At 47.6% G+C, this 20,842-nt stretch overlaps 1 protein-coding gene and 1 pseudogene across 1 annotated transcript; one reads left to right on the forward strand and one right to left on the reverse strand.

Annotated features, from left to right (window-relative positions):
* Positions 1–3,574: 3,574 nt before the first annotated feature.
* LOC121578954 (olfactory receptor 1052-like) lies at positions 3,575–5,961 on the forward strand. Its single transcript, XM_041893248.2, has 3 exons — positions 3,575–3,707; positions 4,020–4,682; positions 5,361–5,961. The coding sequence occupies exons 1-3, from the start codon at positions 3,636–3,638 to the stop codon at positions 5,523–5,525; spliced, it is 900 nt and encodes a 299-aa protein (XP_041749182.2). The 5' UTR covers positions 3,575–3,635; the 3' UTR covers positions 5,526–5,961.
* A 573-nt stretch (positions 5,962–6,534) lies between these two features.
* Positions 6,535–20,395, reverse strand: LOC121578955 (annotated as a pseudogene).
* Between the last annotated feature and the right edge of the window lie 447 nt (positions 20,396–20,842).

Consider the following 20,842-nt stretch of genomic DNA (forward strand, 5'->3'; position numbering starts at 1 on the left):
AATCCAGGGAAAGTTCTTAATGAATGTAGATGTACAAACTAGTTAAATAACAAGTCCCTTCGGCCTCTCACATCATCCTGTGGAAAAACAGGGACTGTGGGACGCTGGTAAAATGGTTGTATTTAAGGTGCTGCTCAGCTTCAAGATCCCTGAGTGTGACCTGCACTCACTCAGGTAAGAGGTTAACCCTCCACTTATCATATAGATTTTGTTTTTTAACAGTTGGATTTGTGGATTTGTCTGAAAATATTTCCATAGGAAACACTATGTGAATTTGTATAGAGAACTCATAGAGATATGTTTTATAAATGAGCATTAAGTGTAAATGTGTGTTTTGTTTGCAGACCTTTATGTTATAGTATTCAGATTTCAACAGATTACTGCAAAATATTTGCATTCACAAAAAAAAATTGAATTCAGTCTTCAATCTTTTGGCTGGAGTTGGTAAAGGCCCAATGCAGGCATACTTTTTTTGCTAGGACTGTCTGGGAGTGGTTTGAGTGGGGAGGGGGAGGGATATGTAATCTGAAAGGTAATCTGTTATTGGCAAAAAGGTTTGAAACTGTTTGCTATTGGTCTATATTCACACATTTTACTATATAAATTATACAGTTGAAGTCGGAAGTGTCCATACACCTTAGCCAAATACATTTAAACTCAGTTTTTCACAATTCCTGACATTTAATCCTAGTAAAGATTCCCTGTCTTAGGTCGGTTAGGATCACCACTTTATTTTAAGAATGTGAAATGTTTTCCCAGTGGGTCAGAAGTGTAAATGCACTCAATTTGTATTTGGTAGCATTGCCTTTAAATTGTTTAACTTGGGTCAAACGTTTCGGGTAGCCTTCCACAATAAGTTGGGTACATTTTGGCCCATTCCTCATTTAGCAGACACTCTTATCCAGAGCGACTTACAGTTAGTGAGTGCATACATTATTTTTTTAACCCACAACCCTGGTATTGCAAACGCCATGCTCTACCAACTGAGCAACATCCCTGCCGGCCATTCCCTCCCCTTCCCTGGACGACGCCGGGCCAATTGTGCGCCACCCCATGGGACTCCCGGTCATGGATTCGAAACAGGATCTCTAGTGGCACAGCTAGCACTGCGATGCAGCGCCTTAGACCACTGCGTCACTCGGGAGGTGGTGTAACTGAGTCAGGTTTGTAGGCCTCCTTGCTCGCACACTCTTTTTCAGTTCTGCCCACACATTTTCTATAGGATTGAGGTCAGGGCTTTGTGATGGCCACTCCAATACCTTGACTTTGTTGTCCTTAAGCCATTTTGGCACAACTTTGGAAGTACGCTTGGGGTCATTGTCCATTTGGAAGACCCATTTGCGACCAAGCTTTAACTTCCTGACTGATGTCTTGAGATGTTGTTTCAATATATCCACATTATTTTCCTTCCTCATGATGCCATCTATTTTGTGAAGTGCACCAGTCCCTCCTTCAGCAAAGCACCCCCACAGCATGATGCTGCCACCCCCTGTGCTTCACGGTTGGGATGGTGTTCTTCGGCTTGCAAGCATCCCCCTTTTTCCTCCAAACATAACGATGGTCATTATGGCCAAACAGTTCTATTTTTGTTTCATCAGACCAGAGGACATTTCTCCAAAAAGTACGATCTTTGTCCCCATGTGCAGTTGCAAACCGTAGTCTGGCTTTTTTATGGCGGTTTTGGAGCAGTGGCTTCTTCCTTGCTGAACGGCCTTTCAGGTTATGTCGATATAGGACTCGTTTTACTGTGGATATAGATACTTTTGTACCTGTTTCCTCCAGCATCTTCACAAGGTACTTTGCTGTTGTTCTGGGATTGATTTGAACTTTTTGCACCAAAGTACGTTCATCTCTAGGAGACAGAACGCGTCTCCTTCCTGAGCGGTATGACGGGTGCGTGGTCCCATGGTGTTTATACTTGCGTACTATTGTTTGTACAGATGAACGTGGTACCTTCAGGCATTTGGAAATTGCTCCCAAGGATGAACCAGACTTGTGGAGGCCTACAAGTTTTTTCTGAGGTCTTGGCTGATTCCTTTTGATTTTCCCATGATGTCAAGCAAAGAGGCACTGAGTTTGAAGGTAGGCCTTGAAATACATCCACAGGTACACCTCCAATTGACTCAAATGATGTCAATTAGCTTCTAAAGCCATGACATCATTTTCCGGAATTTTCCAAGCTGTTTAAAGGCACAGTCAACTTAGTGTATGCAAACTTCTGACCCACTGGAATTGTGATACAGTGAATTATAAGTGAAATAATCTGTCTGTAAACAATTGATGGACAAATTACTTGTGTCATGCACAAAGTAGATGTCCTAACCGACTTGCCAAAACTATAGTTTGTTAACAAGAAATTTGTGGAGTGGTTGAAAAACAAGTTTTAATGACTCCAAACTAAGTGTATGTAAACTTCCGACTTCAACTGTATATGTGTGTGTATTTATATGTATGTATGTATGTATGTACATGTATGTATGTATGTATGTATGTATGTATGTATGTATGTATGTATGTATGTATGTATGTATGTATGTATGTATGTATGTATGTATGTGTATATGTACGTGTATATGTATATGTATGTATGTGTATGTATATTTGTGTATATGTGGGTATGTATGTATGTGTATGTGTGTATATATATATATATATATATATTTACAAAAAATATATACGGGGGATTGGAAATGATGCAGACAATTACATTGATGGAAGTTACAATCTATCTGCAATATTAAAGCTGATATACCCCCTAATAATAATAATAATAATGTTACTTTCAAGACAACTGGGAACTCTGAAAAAAACAAGGTAAAATCATGATGTCAGTGATCTTCAGGTCGCAAAGTCGGAGGGCTAGAAAGATGCCAGAGTTTTCAACCTGGAATTCCAAGTTGGATGACCGTTCAAAACACTGTTTCCCAGTCAGAGCTAGTTTTTCCCAAGTTCCCAGTTGACTTGAACACATTGAAGACGGAAGATGGAGATTTCCGAGTTCCAAGTTCCCAGTTGTTTGGATTGCGGCATTATACATTATATAAGCCAAAACTCCACCCATGCAAAACCTCCTGATTAGAAGGTCCTGTGTAGATTGTATTTTCAACCAGCAACTATCAGGAAATAACACTGATCAAATTTCTTCACACTTTTACAGTCTTCGTTTCATCAGCTGTTGTACAATATGATACAAAACACATGAAAACTAGATTTTTGACCCCATTGGGGCTAAACATAATTGAGAACCACTTGCTATAAATTATCATACATGTTTGTGTTATATCATATCACATTGAATATATATGTCCCCACTCTGACACCACCAAGGTTGAGAATCTGAAATAATACGAATGATCTTTTTTGCTTCTATAGGCAACACTTTTCATATAAATTATCCTTACACCATGTATTAATGTAGCTACTTTAGTAACCAGAATATAACTGTACTAAGCCATGTTTATTTAGAATGTGCTTCTTCTATGTGTAGGCTACACGGAATCAATGTATCTTTCTGTCTGCACCAGGTTTGTCTGAGATCCTATCAGGCCCACTGGCCCAGAGGTATGAACAGCACCCAGCCCAGCCCTGTCGCCTTCTTCATCATCCAGGGCCTGGCCAGTCTGGCTGAGAAGAAGATGGTCCTGTTTATCATCTTCCTGCTGGCCTACACCATCATCCTAGGAGGAAACATCATGATCATCTACCTGGTACTGTACATTGTACACGCACAGCCAGAACCAGATCACAACAACATTAGATAGAGATTGTGTTATAAGAGAGACCATGAGTTGTAGCAAGTGTAAGTAATCAAAAGGTTTCATTCAGGTCCTCTCACTGAGAATTTGTTCTAAGGGGCGTAGACTACACTATACTCCTCAGGAGTCAGGACTCTTGAACTCTTGAGATTTACGGCTAGGGCCCAGAGTTTCCCCTGGTCGAGTCATGTTGTCAGGAAAAACTCTCCTCTTCGCCTATTTATGACATCACTGTCTAATCCCTCTCTTTGTCTCATCCTACAGGTGCGGACCGACCCGAAGCTGGGCTCCCCCATGTACTTCTTCCTCCACAACCTGTCCTTCGTGGATATGGTCTACACCACGGTCACAATCCCCAACATGTTGTCAGGCTTCCTGACTGAGGTCAAGACTGTGTCCGTCCCCGGCTGCTTCCTCCAGATGTACTGCTTCATCCACATGGCTGTCACCGGCCGCGCCCTGCTGACCGTCATGGCCTACGACCGCTATGTGGCCATCTGTAATCCTCTCCGCTATGCCGCTGTGATGACCCGCCCCGTCTGCCTGCTCCTCATCATTGGGGCGTGGACCTTCGGCGCCATCTGCACCTTCCCGCCCACTATCATGGCAATGCGGCGTTCATACTGCGGACCCAACGTGGTGCGCCACTGCTGGTGCGACCCGTCCTCAGTGAGGCTGCTGGTGTGTGGGGACACTCAGGTGGACAGTATCGTGTCACTGTCCTTTGCCCTCGTAGCGCTGCTCACCACGGGTGTGCTCATCCTCACTTCCTACATCCTCATCGGTGTGACAATAGCTAAAATGAGCGCCGCCCAGCGACTGAAGGCGTTCACCACCTGTGCCGCCCACCTGACGGTTGTGTCCATTTCTTACAGCTCTGCCTCATTCGTCTACATCTCCTACCGTGTGGGAAACTTCTCTCCAGAGGTGACCCTCCTCTTCATCCTCTTTCTCCCCCTCCCCCTTTCTCTGTTCTAATGACTGTTTAACTCTGCCATCAGACAACCTTCAGTCAACACTGGGAATTCTACATTCACCAGTTGAAAAGTTTGACTGATATTTGTGCCATTACTCTGGTTACCAATGTCCTCTGATTTGTCATTTCACTGTTGATGTCCACTGGTATGCAAAAGGCGTTCCCACCAGGAGATGGCAGTGTTGTATTAATTGTGTGTAACATATTGTACTGATGCTCTTCAGTTGTTGTAGGTTTGTGTCATGATGCCAGGGCTGTTGGGGTCAATTCCATTTATATTCCAGTCAATTAAGAAAGTAAACCAAATTCCAATTGTAATTCCATTTTCCTAATTGAAAAGCATTGAAGATAATTGGAATTTCAGAGTACTTCCTGAATTGATTGGAATTTAAATGGAATGGAACCATCCCTAATAATGCTATGTATATGTTTATGGGTGAATATGATCAAGGTCATGCTGTTAATAATGTTGTGATAAGGTTGGATAACAATGTGTTGATATTGTAGGTGCGTATCATTGTTGTATAATAATGGGTATCTTTGCGTTTATTATAATGTGGTGGGGGGTATGTATCACTGTTGCATTGTAGTTGTCTTAATGTTGTATTCATGTTGTGTTATTGTTGTAGGTGCGTATCATTGTGTCGGTGTTGTACTCGGCTCTGACTCCTTTCCTGAACCCAATGATCTACAGCCTGAGGAACAAGGAGCTGAGAGAGGCCATCAAGAGGGTCTTCTGCCGACATAGAGCCGTCTCACCGCAGGGCCGCAAAACACTCAACACACTGTCCTGACCGCAAAACATTCAATACAATCTCCTTTAAAATAGTTTAGTATGGGCTAAAAAGTGTGATAATTTTCAGAGATTCCAAAATGATGCCAAGTCACTGTTTCCAATTATTGTTTGCTGTTCAGAAGGCAGAACAGCTTAATGTTTACTTATCATGCTCTTAGAAACTAAACCCAACAACATTCTTGTTTACCATTTGGTTGATGGTGTAGTTGCACAACTGTATACATCTGATTTAATAGTTTTAAGTTTATTGATAAGAACCACAAAAATGAAAAGAACAACTGTACAGTCCTATTCAATCGCATTGTACAAACTACCAGATACAGTACTAAATGGTATGTAATTATACTTGTTTTTAATCAATCACAAAGAAAGAGGAGTAATTGTTAGGTGATTATTGTATAATTACAATCTCGCAATATTATTTCTTTATATCAGGGAAATAGCACATTGTAAAATAAAGTGTACCCACACATTTTGTTTTTGTGCCTCTGCCTTCTCTGTAAGCGACACAAATTAAAATAAAACTTTGCACAATAAATTATTTATCTTGATGGAATAATTGGAAGTAAAACTCTATGATGGTTTGCATGTGGAAATTAAATCTATAGATGATTCACAGAACACCCCCCAAAACTTTGCACCACCTAAAAATAAATGTCAGTTTGAAAACATGGTGTTCTTCCTAGTTACGTCTTTTACAGTAGATTTGCTTTATGGCAGGAATTAGGATTTTGTTTTTACAGCAGTACTAACACAAACCGGGGCAGCTAAATGTTTAAAATGTTACAACGTGCTTTGAATGTGCATTCCATTAATGAAATAATGGCTCTCAACTAATGTTTAGGTCCAATTCAACAGAGCCAAGTCACTCAGGTGGTGGTTGAGAAGAAACTCCACCCTTGTTTTATGAATGCCACACACATACACTGCAGTTCTCATCACATGATATATGATTTATTTTCCTGTCAGATTTAACACAAAATCATGCGGCCACGGTGTGAAACACTCTAACTATCCTCTGTCTCTTTAGTCTGTAAACCATATATTATGGGGTTGAGACAGGTAGGGACCACACTACCCAGCACACTACTCAGTTTGCGCAGGTCTGCATAGGCTGGGAAGCGATGGAAGATGATAATGGTGAACCCACATCCCAGCACGATAAGGTAGACCAGTAAGTGTGTGCTACAGGTTGTCAGGGCCTTGCTGTTTAAAGAGCTGTTTCTACTACTCAGACACACAATGGCAATCTTCAGATAGGCGAGACTGATGCTGCCTATGGACGAGACAAACAGCACAACAGTAAAGGTTAAGCCATATATGTTATTTATAATCACGCCGTTGCAGGAGAGCTTGAGTAAGGAGGCGTTGTCGCAGTACGGGTTAAATATGTTAGACCTGCAGGGTGACAGGCGGATGGTGAGGCCCAGCAGAATCCCACTAAGACTATGGCCACCTCCCAGGCAGTCACAGACAACCTGATTATAATTTTGCTGTTCATGATGGTAGTGTACCGCAGGGGGTTGCAGATGGCCACATACCTGTCAAAGGCCATGATCATGAGAACGATGTGTGATGTCGTAGCATAAACATAAGTATAGAAAGCCTGAATGGCACACTCTATGTAAGTGATATATCGCTTAGGAGCTGCGGTCAAAATGTCCCCTAACAGACAAGGTATCTTCGCTGAATTTGAAAATACTTGTAGGAAAACATGGGGAATCAGTTTAAAAACACAAAGTTTGTGTGCTTAAAAAAGCAATCTACTGATTATTTTGGAAACAGTAGCAGATAAACAATTTTACCACTTCCTTTGGTAAACAGTTGAGGGGTGGGTCATTGTTTGGTTAGCTTCTATCTAACTCCAGCTGGCAGCTGTATAGCTATCATCAGTCAGGTGAGAGCAAGCTAGCAAAGAAAGCTATATATTGTTATGGAAGGGTTTACATTACACAGATTGTCTCAGCTATTTAGCTAGCTTGCTATATATTCTACATACAGTGCATTCGAAAAGTTTTCAGACCCCTGACTTTTTCCACATTTTGTTACGTTACAGCCATTTTCTAAAATTGATAAAATTGTTTTTTTCCCTTCATCAATCTACACACAATACCCTATAATGACAAAGCAAAAACTGGTTTCTATAAATTTTACCAAATGTATAACCAATAAAAAAACAGAAATATCACATTTACATAAGTATTCAGACCCTTTACTCAGTACTTTGATGAAGCACCTTTGGCAGCGATTACAGCCTCAAGTCTTCTTGGGTATGACGCTACAAGCTTGGCACATCTGTATTTGGGGAGTTTCTCCCAATCTTCTCTACAGATCCTCTCAAGCTCTGCACAGCTATTTTCAGGTCTCTCCAGAGATGTTCAGTCGGGTTCAAGTCCGTGCTCTGGCTGGGCCATTCAAGGACATTCAGAGACTTGTCCTGAAGCCACTCCTGCGTTGTCTTGGCTATGTGCTTAGGGTTGTTGTCCTGTTGGAAGGTGAACCTTCGCCCCAGTCTGAGGTCCTGATTGCTCTGGAGCAGGTTTTCATCAAGGATCTCTCTGTACTATGCTCCGTTAATCTTTCCCTCGATCCTGACTAGTCTCCCAGTCCCTGCCTCTGAAAAACATCCTCACAGCATGATGCTGCCACCACCATGCTTCACCGTAGGGATGGGGCCAGGTTTCCTCCAGACGTGACGCTTGGCATTCAGGCCAAAGAGTTCAATCTTGGTTTCATCAGACCAGAGAATAAAGGATTACTTTATCCTATCCCAGGTATTCCTTAAAGAGGTGGGGTTTCAAATGTCTCCGGAAGGTGGTGAGTGACTCCGCTGTCCTGGCGACGTGAGGGAGCTTGTTCCACCATTGGGGTGCCAGAGCAGCGAACAGTTTTGACTGGGCTGAGCGGGAACTATGCTTCCGCAGAGGTAGGGGAGCCAGCAGGCCAGAGGTGGATGAACGCAGTGCCCTCGTTTGGGTGTAGGGACTGATCAGAGCCTGAAGGTACGGAGGTGCCGTTCCCCTCACAGCTCCGTAGGCAAGCACCATGGTCTTGTAGCAGATGCTTGTAGCAGATCCACTGGAAGCCAGTGGAGTGTGCGGAGGAGCGGGGTGACGTGAGAGAACTTGGGAAGGTTGAACACCAGACGGGCTGCGGCATTCTGGATGAGTTGTAGGGGTTTAATGGCACAGGCAGGGAGCCCAGCCAACAGCGAGTTGCAGTAATCCAGACGGGAGATGACAAGTGCCTGGATTAGGACCTGTGCCGCTTCCTGTGTAAGGCAGGGTCGTACTCTCCGAATGTTGTAGAGCATGAACCTACAGGATCGGGTCACCGCCTTGATGTTAGCGGAGAACGACAGGGTGTTGTCCAGGGTCACGCCAAGGCTCTTCGCACTCTGGGAGGAGGACACAACGGAGTTGTCAACCGTGATGGCGAGATCATGGAACGGGCAGTCCTTCCCGGGAGGAAGAGCAGCTCCGTCTTGCCGAGGTTCAGCTTGAGGTGGTGATCCGTCATCCATACTGATATGTCTGCCAGACATGCAGAGATGCGATTCGCCACCTGGTTATCAGAAGGGGGAAAGGAGAAGATTAGGTGTGTGTCGTCAGCGTAGCAATGATAGGAGAGGCCATGTGAGGATATGACAGAGCCAAGTGACTTGGTGTATAGCGAGAATAGGAGAGGGCCTAGAACTGAGCCCTGGGGGACACCAGTGGTGAGAGCACGTGGTGCGGAGACAGCTTCTCGCCACGCCACTTGGTAGGAGCGACCGGTCAGGTAGGACGCAATCCAAGAGTGAGCCGCGCCGGAGATGCCCAGCTCGGAGAGGGTGGAGAGGGAGGATCTGATGGTTCACAGTATCAAAGGCAGCAGACAGGTCTAGAAGGACAAGAGCAGAGGAGAGAGAGTTAGCTTTAGCAGTGCGGAGAGCCTCTGTGACACAGAGAAGAGCAGTCTCAGTTGAATGACCAGTCTTGAAACCTGACTGGTTTGGATCAGGAAGGTCATTCTGAGAGAGATAGCAAGAGAGTTGGCTAAAGACGGCACGCTCAATAGTTTTGGAGAGAAAAGAAAGAAGGGATACTGGTCTGTAGTTGTTGACATCAGAGGGATCGAGTGTTGGTTTTTTGAGAAGGGGTGCAACTCTCGCTCTCTTGAAGATGGAAGGGACATAGCCAGCGGTCAAGGATGAGTTGATCAGCGAGGTGAGGTAAGGGAGAAGGTCACCGGAGATGGTCTGGAGAAGAGAGGAGGGGATAGGGTCAAGCGGGCAGGTTGTTGGGCGGCCTGCCATCACAAGTCGCAAGATTTTATCTGGAGAGAGAGGGGAGAAAGAAGTCAAAGCATAGGGTAGGGCAGTGTGAGCAGGACCAGCAGTGTCATTTGACTTAACAAACGAGGATCGGATGTCGTCAACCTTCTTTTCAAAATGGTTGACGAAGTCATCCACAGAGAGGGAGGAGGGGATTCAGCAGGGAGGAGAATGTGGCAAAGAGCTTCCTAGGGTTAGAGGCGGATGCTTGGAATTTAGAGTGGTAGAAAGTGGCCTTAGCAGCAGAAACAGATGAAGAAAATGTAGAGAGGAGGGAGTGAAAAGATGCCAGGTCTGCAGGGAGTCTAGTTTTCTTCCATTTCCGCTCAGCTGCCCGGAGCTCTGTTCTGTGAGCTCGCAATGAGTCATCAAGCCACGGAGCTGGAGGGGAGGACCGGGCCGGCCGGGAGGATAGGGGACATAGAGAGTCAAAGAATGCAGAAAGGGAGGAGAGGAGGGTTGAGGAGGCAGAATCAGGAGATTGGAGGGAGATGGATTGAGCAGAGGGAAGAGATTATAGGATGGAAGAGGAGAGAGTAGCGGGAGAGAGAGAGCGAAGGTTGCGACGGCACATTACCATCTGTGTAGGGGCAGAGTGAGTAGTGTTGGAGGAGAGGGAGAGAGAAAAGGATACAAAGTAGTGGTTGGAGACTTGGAGGGGAGTTGCAGTGAGATTAGTAGAAGAACAGCATCTAGTAAAGATGAGGTCAAGCGTATTGCCTGCCTTGTGAGTAGGGGGGGACGGTGAGAGGGTGAGGTCAAAAGAGGAGAGGAGTGGAAAGAAGGAGGCAGAGAGAAATGAGTCAAATGTAGACGTAGGGAGGTTGAAATCCCCCAGAACTGTGAGGGGTGAGCCATCCTCAGGAAAGGAACTTATCAAGGCGTCAAGCTCATTGATGAACTCTCCAAGGGAACCTGGAGGGCGATAGATGACAAGGATATTAAGCTTAAATGGGCTAGTGACTGTGACAGCATGGAATTCAAATGAGGAGATAGACAGATGGGTTAGGGGAAAAATTGAGAATGTCCACTTGGGAGAGATGAGGATTCCTGTGCCACCACCCCGCTGACCAGATGCTCTCGGGGTATGCGAGAACACATGGTCAGACGAGGAGAGAGCAGCAGGAGTAGCAGTGTTTTCAGTGGTAATCCATGTTTCCGTCAGCGCCAAGAAGTCGAGGAACTGGAGGGTAGCATAGGCTGGGATGAAGTCTGCCTTGTTGGCAGCAGAACGGCAGTTCCAGAGGCTGCCTGAGACCTGGAACTCCACGTGGGTCGTGCGTGCAGGGACCACCAGGTTAGAGAGGCAGCAGCCACGCGGTGTGAGGCGTTTGTGTAGCCTGTGCGGAGAGGAGAGAACAGGGATAGGCAGAGGCATAGTTGACAGGCTGCAGCAGATGGCTACAATAATGCAGAGGAGATCGGAATAAAATGAACTAAACATCTGGGAAAGGAGAGAGCGGGGCCTCCCTCACCACAACTCCCAAATATAACTCTCCCAACTTCCACCTCAGAAAGTATAATTGTTGTAAACTACAGCGGTTCAATGTTTTCTAGGAATAGACTAACCTAGTTTATTCAGCTAGCTAACTAGGTGCAGTATTATTCCGTGAAAAACGTCCGGTCACCTCGTCATAAGACGCCACAGCCAGCTAGCATGCCGGTCTCCAACAGCAGGGTTTAGCGCCAATACTCAGCCACAACAACCACCAGTGTATCAACATGCAAGCAGATCGTTCGTGTCCGTGTCTAACGTTGTGGGTTAGTCCCGACAGCTTGAGCGAGTCCGTCGTCAACTTATTCAGCCAGTTAGTTAGCTAGAATAGTTAGCAAACTAGCTAGCCATTGCTTTCAGACAAAGAAGAACCCCTCCTTTCACGGCACGAACACACGAATAAGGCTGTAACGTAACAAAATGTGGAAAAGGTCAAGGGGTCTGAATACTTTCTGAATGCACTGTACAGCTGATCTCGTAGCTAGCTAATTGTGCAAGCACAAATAAGCAAGCTAACGTCCTTACTTGATAGCCAACATTACATAAATAAGATTGTATGGACATTTCGTGCACCAAAACATATTCAATTAGATAAATTATTCACCAGATTTCACACTATATAACAAAATAATAATTGGCCATGACATGAAGAGTTTAAGTTTAGCACTAACATAGGCAAATATGCCTTCCACAGCTTCGTCAGTGTTCCACGTTGATTTATATGTGTCACGACTTCGGCCGAGGCTGCCTCCCCTCCTTGTTCGGGCAGGCTTCGGCGTTCGTCGTCACCGGCTTACTAACCACTGCCGCCCCAATCATCATCACAATTGTCTCGTCTTGTCAATCACACACACCTGGTTCCTATCCCCTAATTAGTCTGTGTATAAGTGTTCCCTCTGCTCCCTTGTCCTTGTGGGTGATTGTTAATTGTGAGAGTATGTAGCTCGGTGGAGCTACTCATCTACACCCCAGCACCCGGAGGGATCCAGATATCTCGACCACAGGCGTTTGATGGGACGGCGGCGCTGTGCCAGGGATTCCTCCTCCAATTGGAGCTTTACTTCGCCAGCATCAGACCGCCGCCATCGGAGCAGGAGAGGGTGTCCGTCCTCATTTTCTGCCTCTGTGGGAAAGCCCTGGAGTGGGCCAATGCGGTGTGGAACGAGGGAGGAGCTGCGTTGGAGGACTACAGGGAGTTCGCTCGCCTCTTTTGGTCGGTCTTCGATCACCCGCTCGAGGGTCGAGAGGCGGGTGAGCGGCTGGTCCACCTGAGTTAGGGGACGAGGACCGCGCAGGACTTCACGTTGGAGTTTCGGACGCTGGCAGCGGGGTCCGGGTGGAACAAGCGAGCCCTGATCTACCATTTCCGCTGCCATCTGCGAGAGGACGTCCGACGGGAGCTAGCCTGCTGGGACACCATGTTGTCCTTCGATAAACTGGTGGACATGGCTATTCGTTTGGACAACCTGCTGGCAGCCAGAGGACGTCCTGGTAGGGGTCTGCCCGTTTCCACGCCAGACGACTCGGATCCCGAGCCGATGGAGCTGGGTGGAGCTGCCGGCCGAGAGAGCGGAGGAGGACAGCGACAGTGCCACTCTGGTGGCACGAAGGGACAGTACACCACACGTCGTAGTCAACGTTATTTTGGGCCTGGAGGCGGCAGGCAGGGCACTCACGCATCACCCCAGGTATCGAACACCCACACTTGTTCAGAGCCCTCTTTTGCGCACTCTACCCTACCTATCCACTTTCCCGATCACATGGTAGTTCCCCAGGGTAAGGCGCTAGTCGATTCAGGCGCAGCTGGGAACTTTATGGACAGGGCATTTGCACGCCGTCAAGGCATTTCATTGGTTCCCCTCTCCATTCCACTCCCCATCAGAGCACTCGATAGTCGACCATTAGGGTCCAGGCTTGTTACGGAAGTCACTATACCGGTTATTGAATCTCATGCTTTCCCTGTGGTATTAGGTATCTCTTGGCTAGTACTCCATAACCCCACCTTCTCATGGCCGCAGAGGGCACTCACGGGGTGGTCGCGTGAATGTCAGGGTAGGTGTCTAGATGTTTTCGTTGGTGCAACCACAGTGGAAAGTCCAGACGGTACCTCCACCGTGCGCATTCCCCCCGAATACCTCAATTTGGTGCACACGTTTTCCAAGACGCATGCTACTAAATTACCACCTCATCGGGCGGGGGATTACGCGATAGACCTTCAGGTAGACTCTGTACCACCCACAGTCATGTGTACCCCCTGTCGCAGGCTGAAACGGAGGCTATGGAAACATACGTCTCCGAGTCCCTGGGCCAGAGGTACATACGTCCCTCCACTTCACCCGCCTCCTCAAGTTTCTTCTTTGTGAAGAAGAAAGACGGCCGTCTGCGCCCGTGCATTGATTGTCGATCACTGAACAAGGAGATGATTAGATTTAGTTATCCTCTCCCCCTCATTCCTTCAGTGATTGAGTCAATGCATGGGGGGCACTTCTTCACAAAGCTAGATCTCAGGAGTGCGTACAACCTGGTGCGTGTTCAGGAGGGGGATGAGTGGAAGACGGCATTTAGCACAACCACAGGGCATTATGAATACCTGGTGATGCCCTACGGTTTGATGAATGCTCCATCCGTCTTCCAGTCCTTTGTGAACGAGGTGTTTCGGGACATGCTTGGTCGCGGTGTAGTGGTCTACATCGATGACATCCTGGTGTATTCTGCTACTCGCGCCGAGCATGTGTCCCTGGTTCGCAGAGTGCTGGCCAGACTGTTGGAAAATTACCTTTATGCCAAGGCAGAGAAGTGTATGTTTTTCCAGCAGTCCATCTGCTTCCTCAGATACCGCATTACCACCTCAGGTGTGGAGATGGAGGGAGATCGCATTTCAGCCGTGTGAAATTGGTCGACTCCAACCACGGTTAAGGAGGTGCAGCGATTCCTTGGCTTTGCCAACTACTACCGAAGGTTTATCCGGGGCTTTGGCAAGGTCGCAGCTCCCATCACATCCCTGTTGAAGGGTGGGCCATCCCGGCTCCGCTGGTCTGCTGAGGCGGATCTGGCCTTCAGGAGGCTGCGGGGTCTGTTCACCTCAGCTCCGGTACTGGCCCACCGCGATCCATCACTACCGTTCGTAGTGGAGGTGGATGCGTCCGAGGTAGGGATAGGCGATGTCCTGTCCCAAGGCTTGGGCACGCCACCCAAGCTCCGCCCCTGTGCCTTCTTCTCGAAGAAGCTCAGCCCGGCGGAGCAGAACTAAGACGTTGGTGATCAGGATCTGTTGGCTGTTGTCCGAGCTTTGACCGTGTGGAGGCATTGGCTCGAAGGGGCGAAACACCCTTTCCTCATCTGGACGGACCACCGTAACCTGGAGTACATCTATGCAGCGAGGAGGCTGAATCCTCGCCAGGCCAGGTGGGCCCTATTCTTCACCCGGTTTGATTTTACACTATCATACATTCCGGGTACGAAGAACATGAAGGCAGACGCAGTGTCCCGGCTGTATGACACAGAGGAGAGGCCCAGAGCCAACACCCCATACTCCCGGCCTCCTGCATTGTAGCGCCGGTAGTATGGGCGATGGACGCGGATATAGAGCAGGCATTACGCACAGGTCCATCTCCACCGCAGTGTCCAGCTGGGCTGCGGTACGCGCCTGCTCTTATCCGTGATCGTCTGATCTTCTGGGCACACACGTCACCCTCCTCTGGTCACCCAGGTATCGGTCGTACAGTGCGCTGCTTGAGTGGAAAGTACTGGTGGCCTACCTTGGCTAAGGACGTGAGGGTGTACGTCTCCTCCTGCTCGGTGGTGCGCCCAGAGTAAGGCACCTAGGCACCTCCAAGCGGGTAAGCTACAACTGTTACCAGTTCCACAACGACCATGGTCTGACCTTAGCATTGATTTTCTGACTGATCTTTCCCTCTCCCAAGGTAACACCACCATCCTGGTCGTTGTGGACCGCTTCTCCAAGTCCTGCCGCCTCCTTCCTCTGCCCGGTCTCCCCACGGCCCTGCAGACTGCGTAGGCCCTGTTCACTCACGTCTTCCGGCACTACAGGGTGCCAGAGGATATAGTGTCCGGCCGAGGTCCCCAGTTCACGTCCAAGGTTTGGAAGGCGTTCATGGAATGTCTGGGGGTCTCGGTCAGCCTGACCTCTGCGTTCCACCCCGAATCAAATGGGCAGGTGGAACGAGTAAATCAGGATGTGGGTAGGTTCATGCAGTCCTACTGCCAGGACCGGCCGGGGGAGTGGTCGGTGTTCTTGCCATCGGCAGAATATGCCCAGAACTCTCTCCGGCACTCCTCTACTAACCTAACACCATTTCAATGTGTTTTAGGTTACCAACCGGTTCTGGCACCGTGGCACCAGAGCCAGACCAAGGCGCCTGCGGTGGATGACTGGTTTCGGCGCGCGGAGGAGACGTGGGACGCTGCCCACGTTCACCTCCAGCGCGCCGTGCATCGTCAGAAGGTCAACGCTGACCGTCACCGCAGTGAGGCCCCGGTCTTCGTACCGGGGGATCGGGTCTGGTTCTCGAACCGGAATCTGCCCCTTCACCTGCCCTGCCGGAAGCTGAGGCCGCAGTTTGTGGAGCCGTTCAAAGTCCTGAGGAGAATCAACGAGGTTACGTATAGGTTGTTACTCCCCCCTGATTACCGTATTAACCCCTCGTTTCATGTGTCTCTCCTCAGGCCGGTGGTGGTTGGTCCGCTCCAGGAGTCTGAGGTGCGGGAGGTTCCTCCACCTCCTCTGGACATCGAGGGGGCCCTGGCATACTCTGTCCGCTCCATCCTGGATTCGAGGCGTCGGGTGGGGGTCCTTCAGTACCTCGTGGAGTGGGAGGGGTACGGTCCGGAGGAACGGTGCTGGGTCCCGGTGAGGGATATCCTCGATCCCTCCCTGTTGTGGGATTTCCACCGTCGCCATCCGGCTCGCCCTGCTCCGCGTCCTCCTGGCTGTCCCCGAGGCCGGAGTCGGCGCGCTGCTGGAGCTGCGCGTCAAGGGTGGGGTACTGTCACGACTTCGGCCGAGGCTGCCTCCCCTCCCTGTTCGGGCAGGCTTCGGCGTTCGTCGTCACCGGCTTACTAACCACTGCCACCCCAATCATCATCACAATTGTCTCGTCTTGTCAATCACACACACCTGGTTCCTATCCCCTAATTAGTCTGTGTATAAGTGTTCCCTCTGCCCCCTTGTCCTTGTGGGTGATTGTTAATTGTGAGAGTATGTAGCTCGGTGGAGCTACTCCTAACATTGTGTTGCCAGGGTAGATTTCCCCCCTGTGCCTATGTATTATTGGATTCCGTTACAGTGTAATTGCCAGGGATGTTTGTTTCCCCTGTGCCTGTTTCGTTGATCGCTATTGGAGCGCATTTGTGTGTCAACTAAGGAGTATTCGGTGATTACCCTCCTGCGCCTGACTCCTTTCACCACACTCACCACAATATGTTCTCTCCCACCCCTCCAGACCATATACAGTGGGGAAAAAATATATTTAGTCAGCCATCAATTGTGCAAGTTCTCCCACTTAAAAAGATGAGAGAGGCCTGTAATTTTCATCATAGGTACACGTCAACTATGACAGACAAAATGAGGGAAAAAAATCCAGAAAATGACATTGTAGGATTTTTTATGAATTTATTTGCAAATTATTGTGGAAAATAAGTATTTGGTCAATAACAAACGTTTCTCAATACTTTCTATCCCTTTGTTGGCAATGACACAGGTCAAACGTTTTCTGTAAGTCTTCACAAGGTTTTCACACACTGTTGCTGGTATTTTAGCTCATTCCTCCATGCAGATCTCCTCTAGAGCAGTGATGTTTTGGGGCTGTCGCTGGGCAACATGGACTTTCAACTCCCTCCAAAGATTTTCTATGGGGTTGAGATCTGGAGACTGGCTAGGCCACTCCAGGACCTTGAAATGCTTCTTACGAAGCCACTCCTTCGTTGCCCGGGCGGTGTGTTTGGGATCATTGTAATGCTGAAAGACCCAGCCACTTTTCATCTTCAATGCCCTTGCTGATGGAAGGAGGTTTTCACTCAAAATCTCACGATACATGGCCCCATTCATTCTTTCCTTTACACGGATCAGTCGTCTTGGTCCCTTTGCAGAAAAACAGCCCCAAAGCATGATGTTTCCACCCCCATGCTTCACAGTAGGTATGGTGTTATTTGGATGCAACTCAACATTCTTTGTCCTCCAAACACGACGAGTTGAGTTTTTACCAAAAAGTTATATTTTGGTTTCATCTGACCATATGACATTCTCCCAATCCTCTTCTGGATCATCCAAATGCACTCTAGCAAACTTCAGACGGGCCTGGACATGTACTGGCTTAAGCAGGGGGACACGTTTGGCACTGCAGGATTTGTGTCCCTGGCGGCGTAGTGTGTTACTGATGGTAGGCTTTGTTACTTTGGTCCCAGCTCTCTGCAGATCATTCACTAGGTCCCCCCGTGTGGTTCTGGGATTTTTGCTCACCGTTCTTGTGATCATTTTGACCCCACGGGGTGAGATCTTGCGTGGAGCCCCAGATCGAGGGAGATTATCAGTGGTCTTGTATGTCTTTCATTTCCTAATAATTGCTCCCACAGTTGATTTCTTCAAACCAAGTTTCCAGCTACAAAAGCCATTTACAACATTAACAATGTCTATACTGAATTTCTGTTCAATTTGATGTTATTGTAATGGACAAAAACATTGCATTTCTTTCGAAAACAAGGACATTTCTAAGTGACCCCAAACTTTTGAACGGTAGTGTACTTCTACAAATGTTTTTGACTGGTACCGGGGGACCTTCAGACGAGTCTTGTGATGCCTGTGGGCGTCCTAGAGAAAAACAACTTACATGTACAGTACCAGTCAAAAGTTTGGACACACCTACTCATTCTAGGGTTTTTTGCTAGTGACACTGTCAGTGATTTATTTAGAATTCAAGGCACACTTAACCAGCATGATTACCACAGCATTCTGCAGCGATACGCCATCCCATCTGGTTTGCGATTAGTGGGACTATCATTTGTTTTTCAACAGGACAATAACCCAAAACACACCTCCAGGCTGTGTAAGGGCTATTTGACCAAGGAGCGTGATGGAGTGCTGCATCAGATGACCTGGCCTCCACAATCACCTGCCCTCAACCCAATTGAAATGGTTTGAGATGAGTTGGACCGCAGAGTGAAGGAAAAGCAGCCAACAAGTGCTCAGCATATGTGGGAACTCCTTCAACACAGTTGGAAAAGCATTCCTCATGAAGCTGGTTGAGAGAATGCCAAGAGTGTGCAAAGCTGTCCTCAAGGCAATGGGTGGCTACTTTGAAGAATCTCAAATATAAAATAGATTTTGATTTATTTAACACTTTTTTGGTTACTACATGATTCCGTATGTGTTATTTCGTAGTTTTGATGTCTTCACTATTATTCTACAGTGTAGAAAATAGTAAAAATAAAGTACTCTGGTGGGCCATACGGATAACTTTTCCTCTCCCCTTACTCGCACACCCTTTCATACCATCTTGTTGTGGGGGAACCAGTCGAAATCTCTCCAGGTACTCATCGACTCTGGGGCCGATGAGAGCTTTATGGACGCTACCCTGGCGTCCGAGCTGGGCATCCCCACTCAGCCCCTCTCCACTCCCATGGACGTTAGAGCGCTGGATGGGCGCTCTATAGGCCGAGTCACCCACAATACCACCCCCATCAACCTACGAGTATCAGGGAACCACAGCGAGACGATCCAATTCCTGCTAATTAAGTCTCCTCAGGTTCCTGTGGTATTGGGTGTCTCTTGGCTCCAGCGACAAAACCCCTTTATTGACTGGTCTACTGGTGCCCAGACCCGTCGCCAGACCTCAGTCTTAAGGGGGGCATATGAAATGCATGGGAGGGCAGGGCACAATTATTATTAGCCTACAGTACGTATATTTATAATAATCGTTTACTCTATTTGCGCAGCACGTAATCATCACATTAAACATAACCAACAGCAATATGACCAGGTAGCCTATAGCCTACACCACATTACATAGAAGCAATGTTATGAATATCCATAAAACACTTATAACATATTAGATGTAACACCAGAAGCATCTCTCAAACATTGCATTTTAAAGCAGTCAACAGAGGGATATGCATTGCCATGAGACACACACACACACACACACACGCACGTATATACACACACACACACACACACTTTGAGACTTTGAACCTACCAGTACTTTGAGTGGAGGCAGCGCTGTCCTCTCTCCAGTCCCTCCTGTCAGTACAGCGGGAGGCAGCGTTTCTCTGAGCAGAACCTCCTCATCAAAGTATCCTTCCACTCGGACTTAAACTTGTGAGTGAGGTCCTTTTCAAAAGCAAGCTGAATCAGCTGGGCCTTGCGTCTGTGCAGCATACTGCGCCGATGCTCTGAGAAGACGCTTTTGAGCGTGGAAAATGAGTTTTCACACATTGCTGTGGAAGCTCCTAAAGTTAGGGCAAGTGTGTAGGCTGTGAGAACAGTCGGCATAGCCTGGAGTGCACAGTTGAATGTGCTGAGGATGTTGGCTATTGTCCATTTTCCATCTTCGGGGGGAACCGGGGTGTCAGTCATTTTCTTCACCAGGAACTCACGAGCCACAGTATATTCAGATTCAACCACATCAGTTCCAGCTAATACCAGGAGAGGGGTTACCTTTGATGGGTCCAGGAAATTATCCTCGGCCTCTGAGTTCAAAGCAGCCAGTGCGCCAATGAGCTCGCTACTGCGCTCTCCAAAACGTGCATTCATCTCTCCTTGCACAGCATCGATAACACTGTAAAACAATCTCATGAACTCAGTCTTTTCATCTATGTCACTTTGTGGATGACCAACTGTTTCTTCAACTGCAAATCCGCGGAGGTTCTTATTAATTGTGCGTCTTCTCTTGCTTGGACCAGGGTCGGTCACCGGCACAGCCTCGGTGGCCGATGCTGGAGGAGCGCAGAGATCCCACAGTGCAGAAAACTTGTTTTCTGTGCGCAGTGTCTTCACGCAGTCAGAAGCGCTGTTCACAAGTGTCACCGCAGTGAACAAGTCCATATCTTCGGCCTTTAGTAGTCTGTTAGGCGGCTCGAAAAGTGAAAACAGTTTCATAACAAGGTGCGCAATGAAAAGAAAACTGCGCTGCTGTCACGCCCTGACTCAGGGGACGTTTATTTGTAGAGTCAGGGTGTGTACATTCCTTGTTGTGTTAAGTTTTCTATGTTAGTGTCTAGATCGTGTAGATCTATGTTGGCCAGGGTGGTTCCCAATCAGAGGCAGCTGTAGCTCGTTGTCTCTGATTGGGGACCATACTTAGGCAGCCGTTTGGCACCAGTCGGTGTGGGATCTTGTTCCGTATAGGTATGTTATGAGTCTACCTTGGACTTCACGTATCGTTTGTTTGTTGTTTTGTTCGTGTTCAGTACGTTAATAAATATGTACGCTTATCACGCTGCGCCTTGGTCCGTCTCATCCGTAAACGATCGTGACAGAAGATCCCACCAA

Source organism: Coregonus clupeaformis, chromosome 13, assembly GCF_020615455.1.
Source record: "Coregonus clupeaformis isolate EN_2021a chromosome 13, ASM2061545v1, whole genome shotgun sequence".
Classification (NCBI taxonomy): Eukaryota; Metazoa; Chordata; class Actinopteri; order Salmoniformes; family Salmonidae; genus Coregonus; species Coregonus clupeaformis.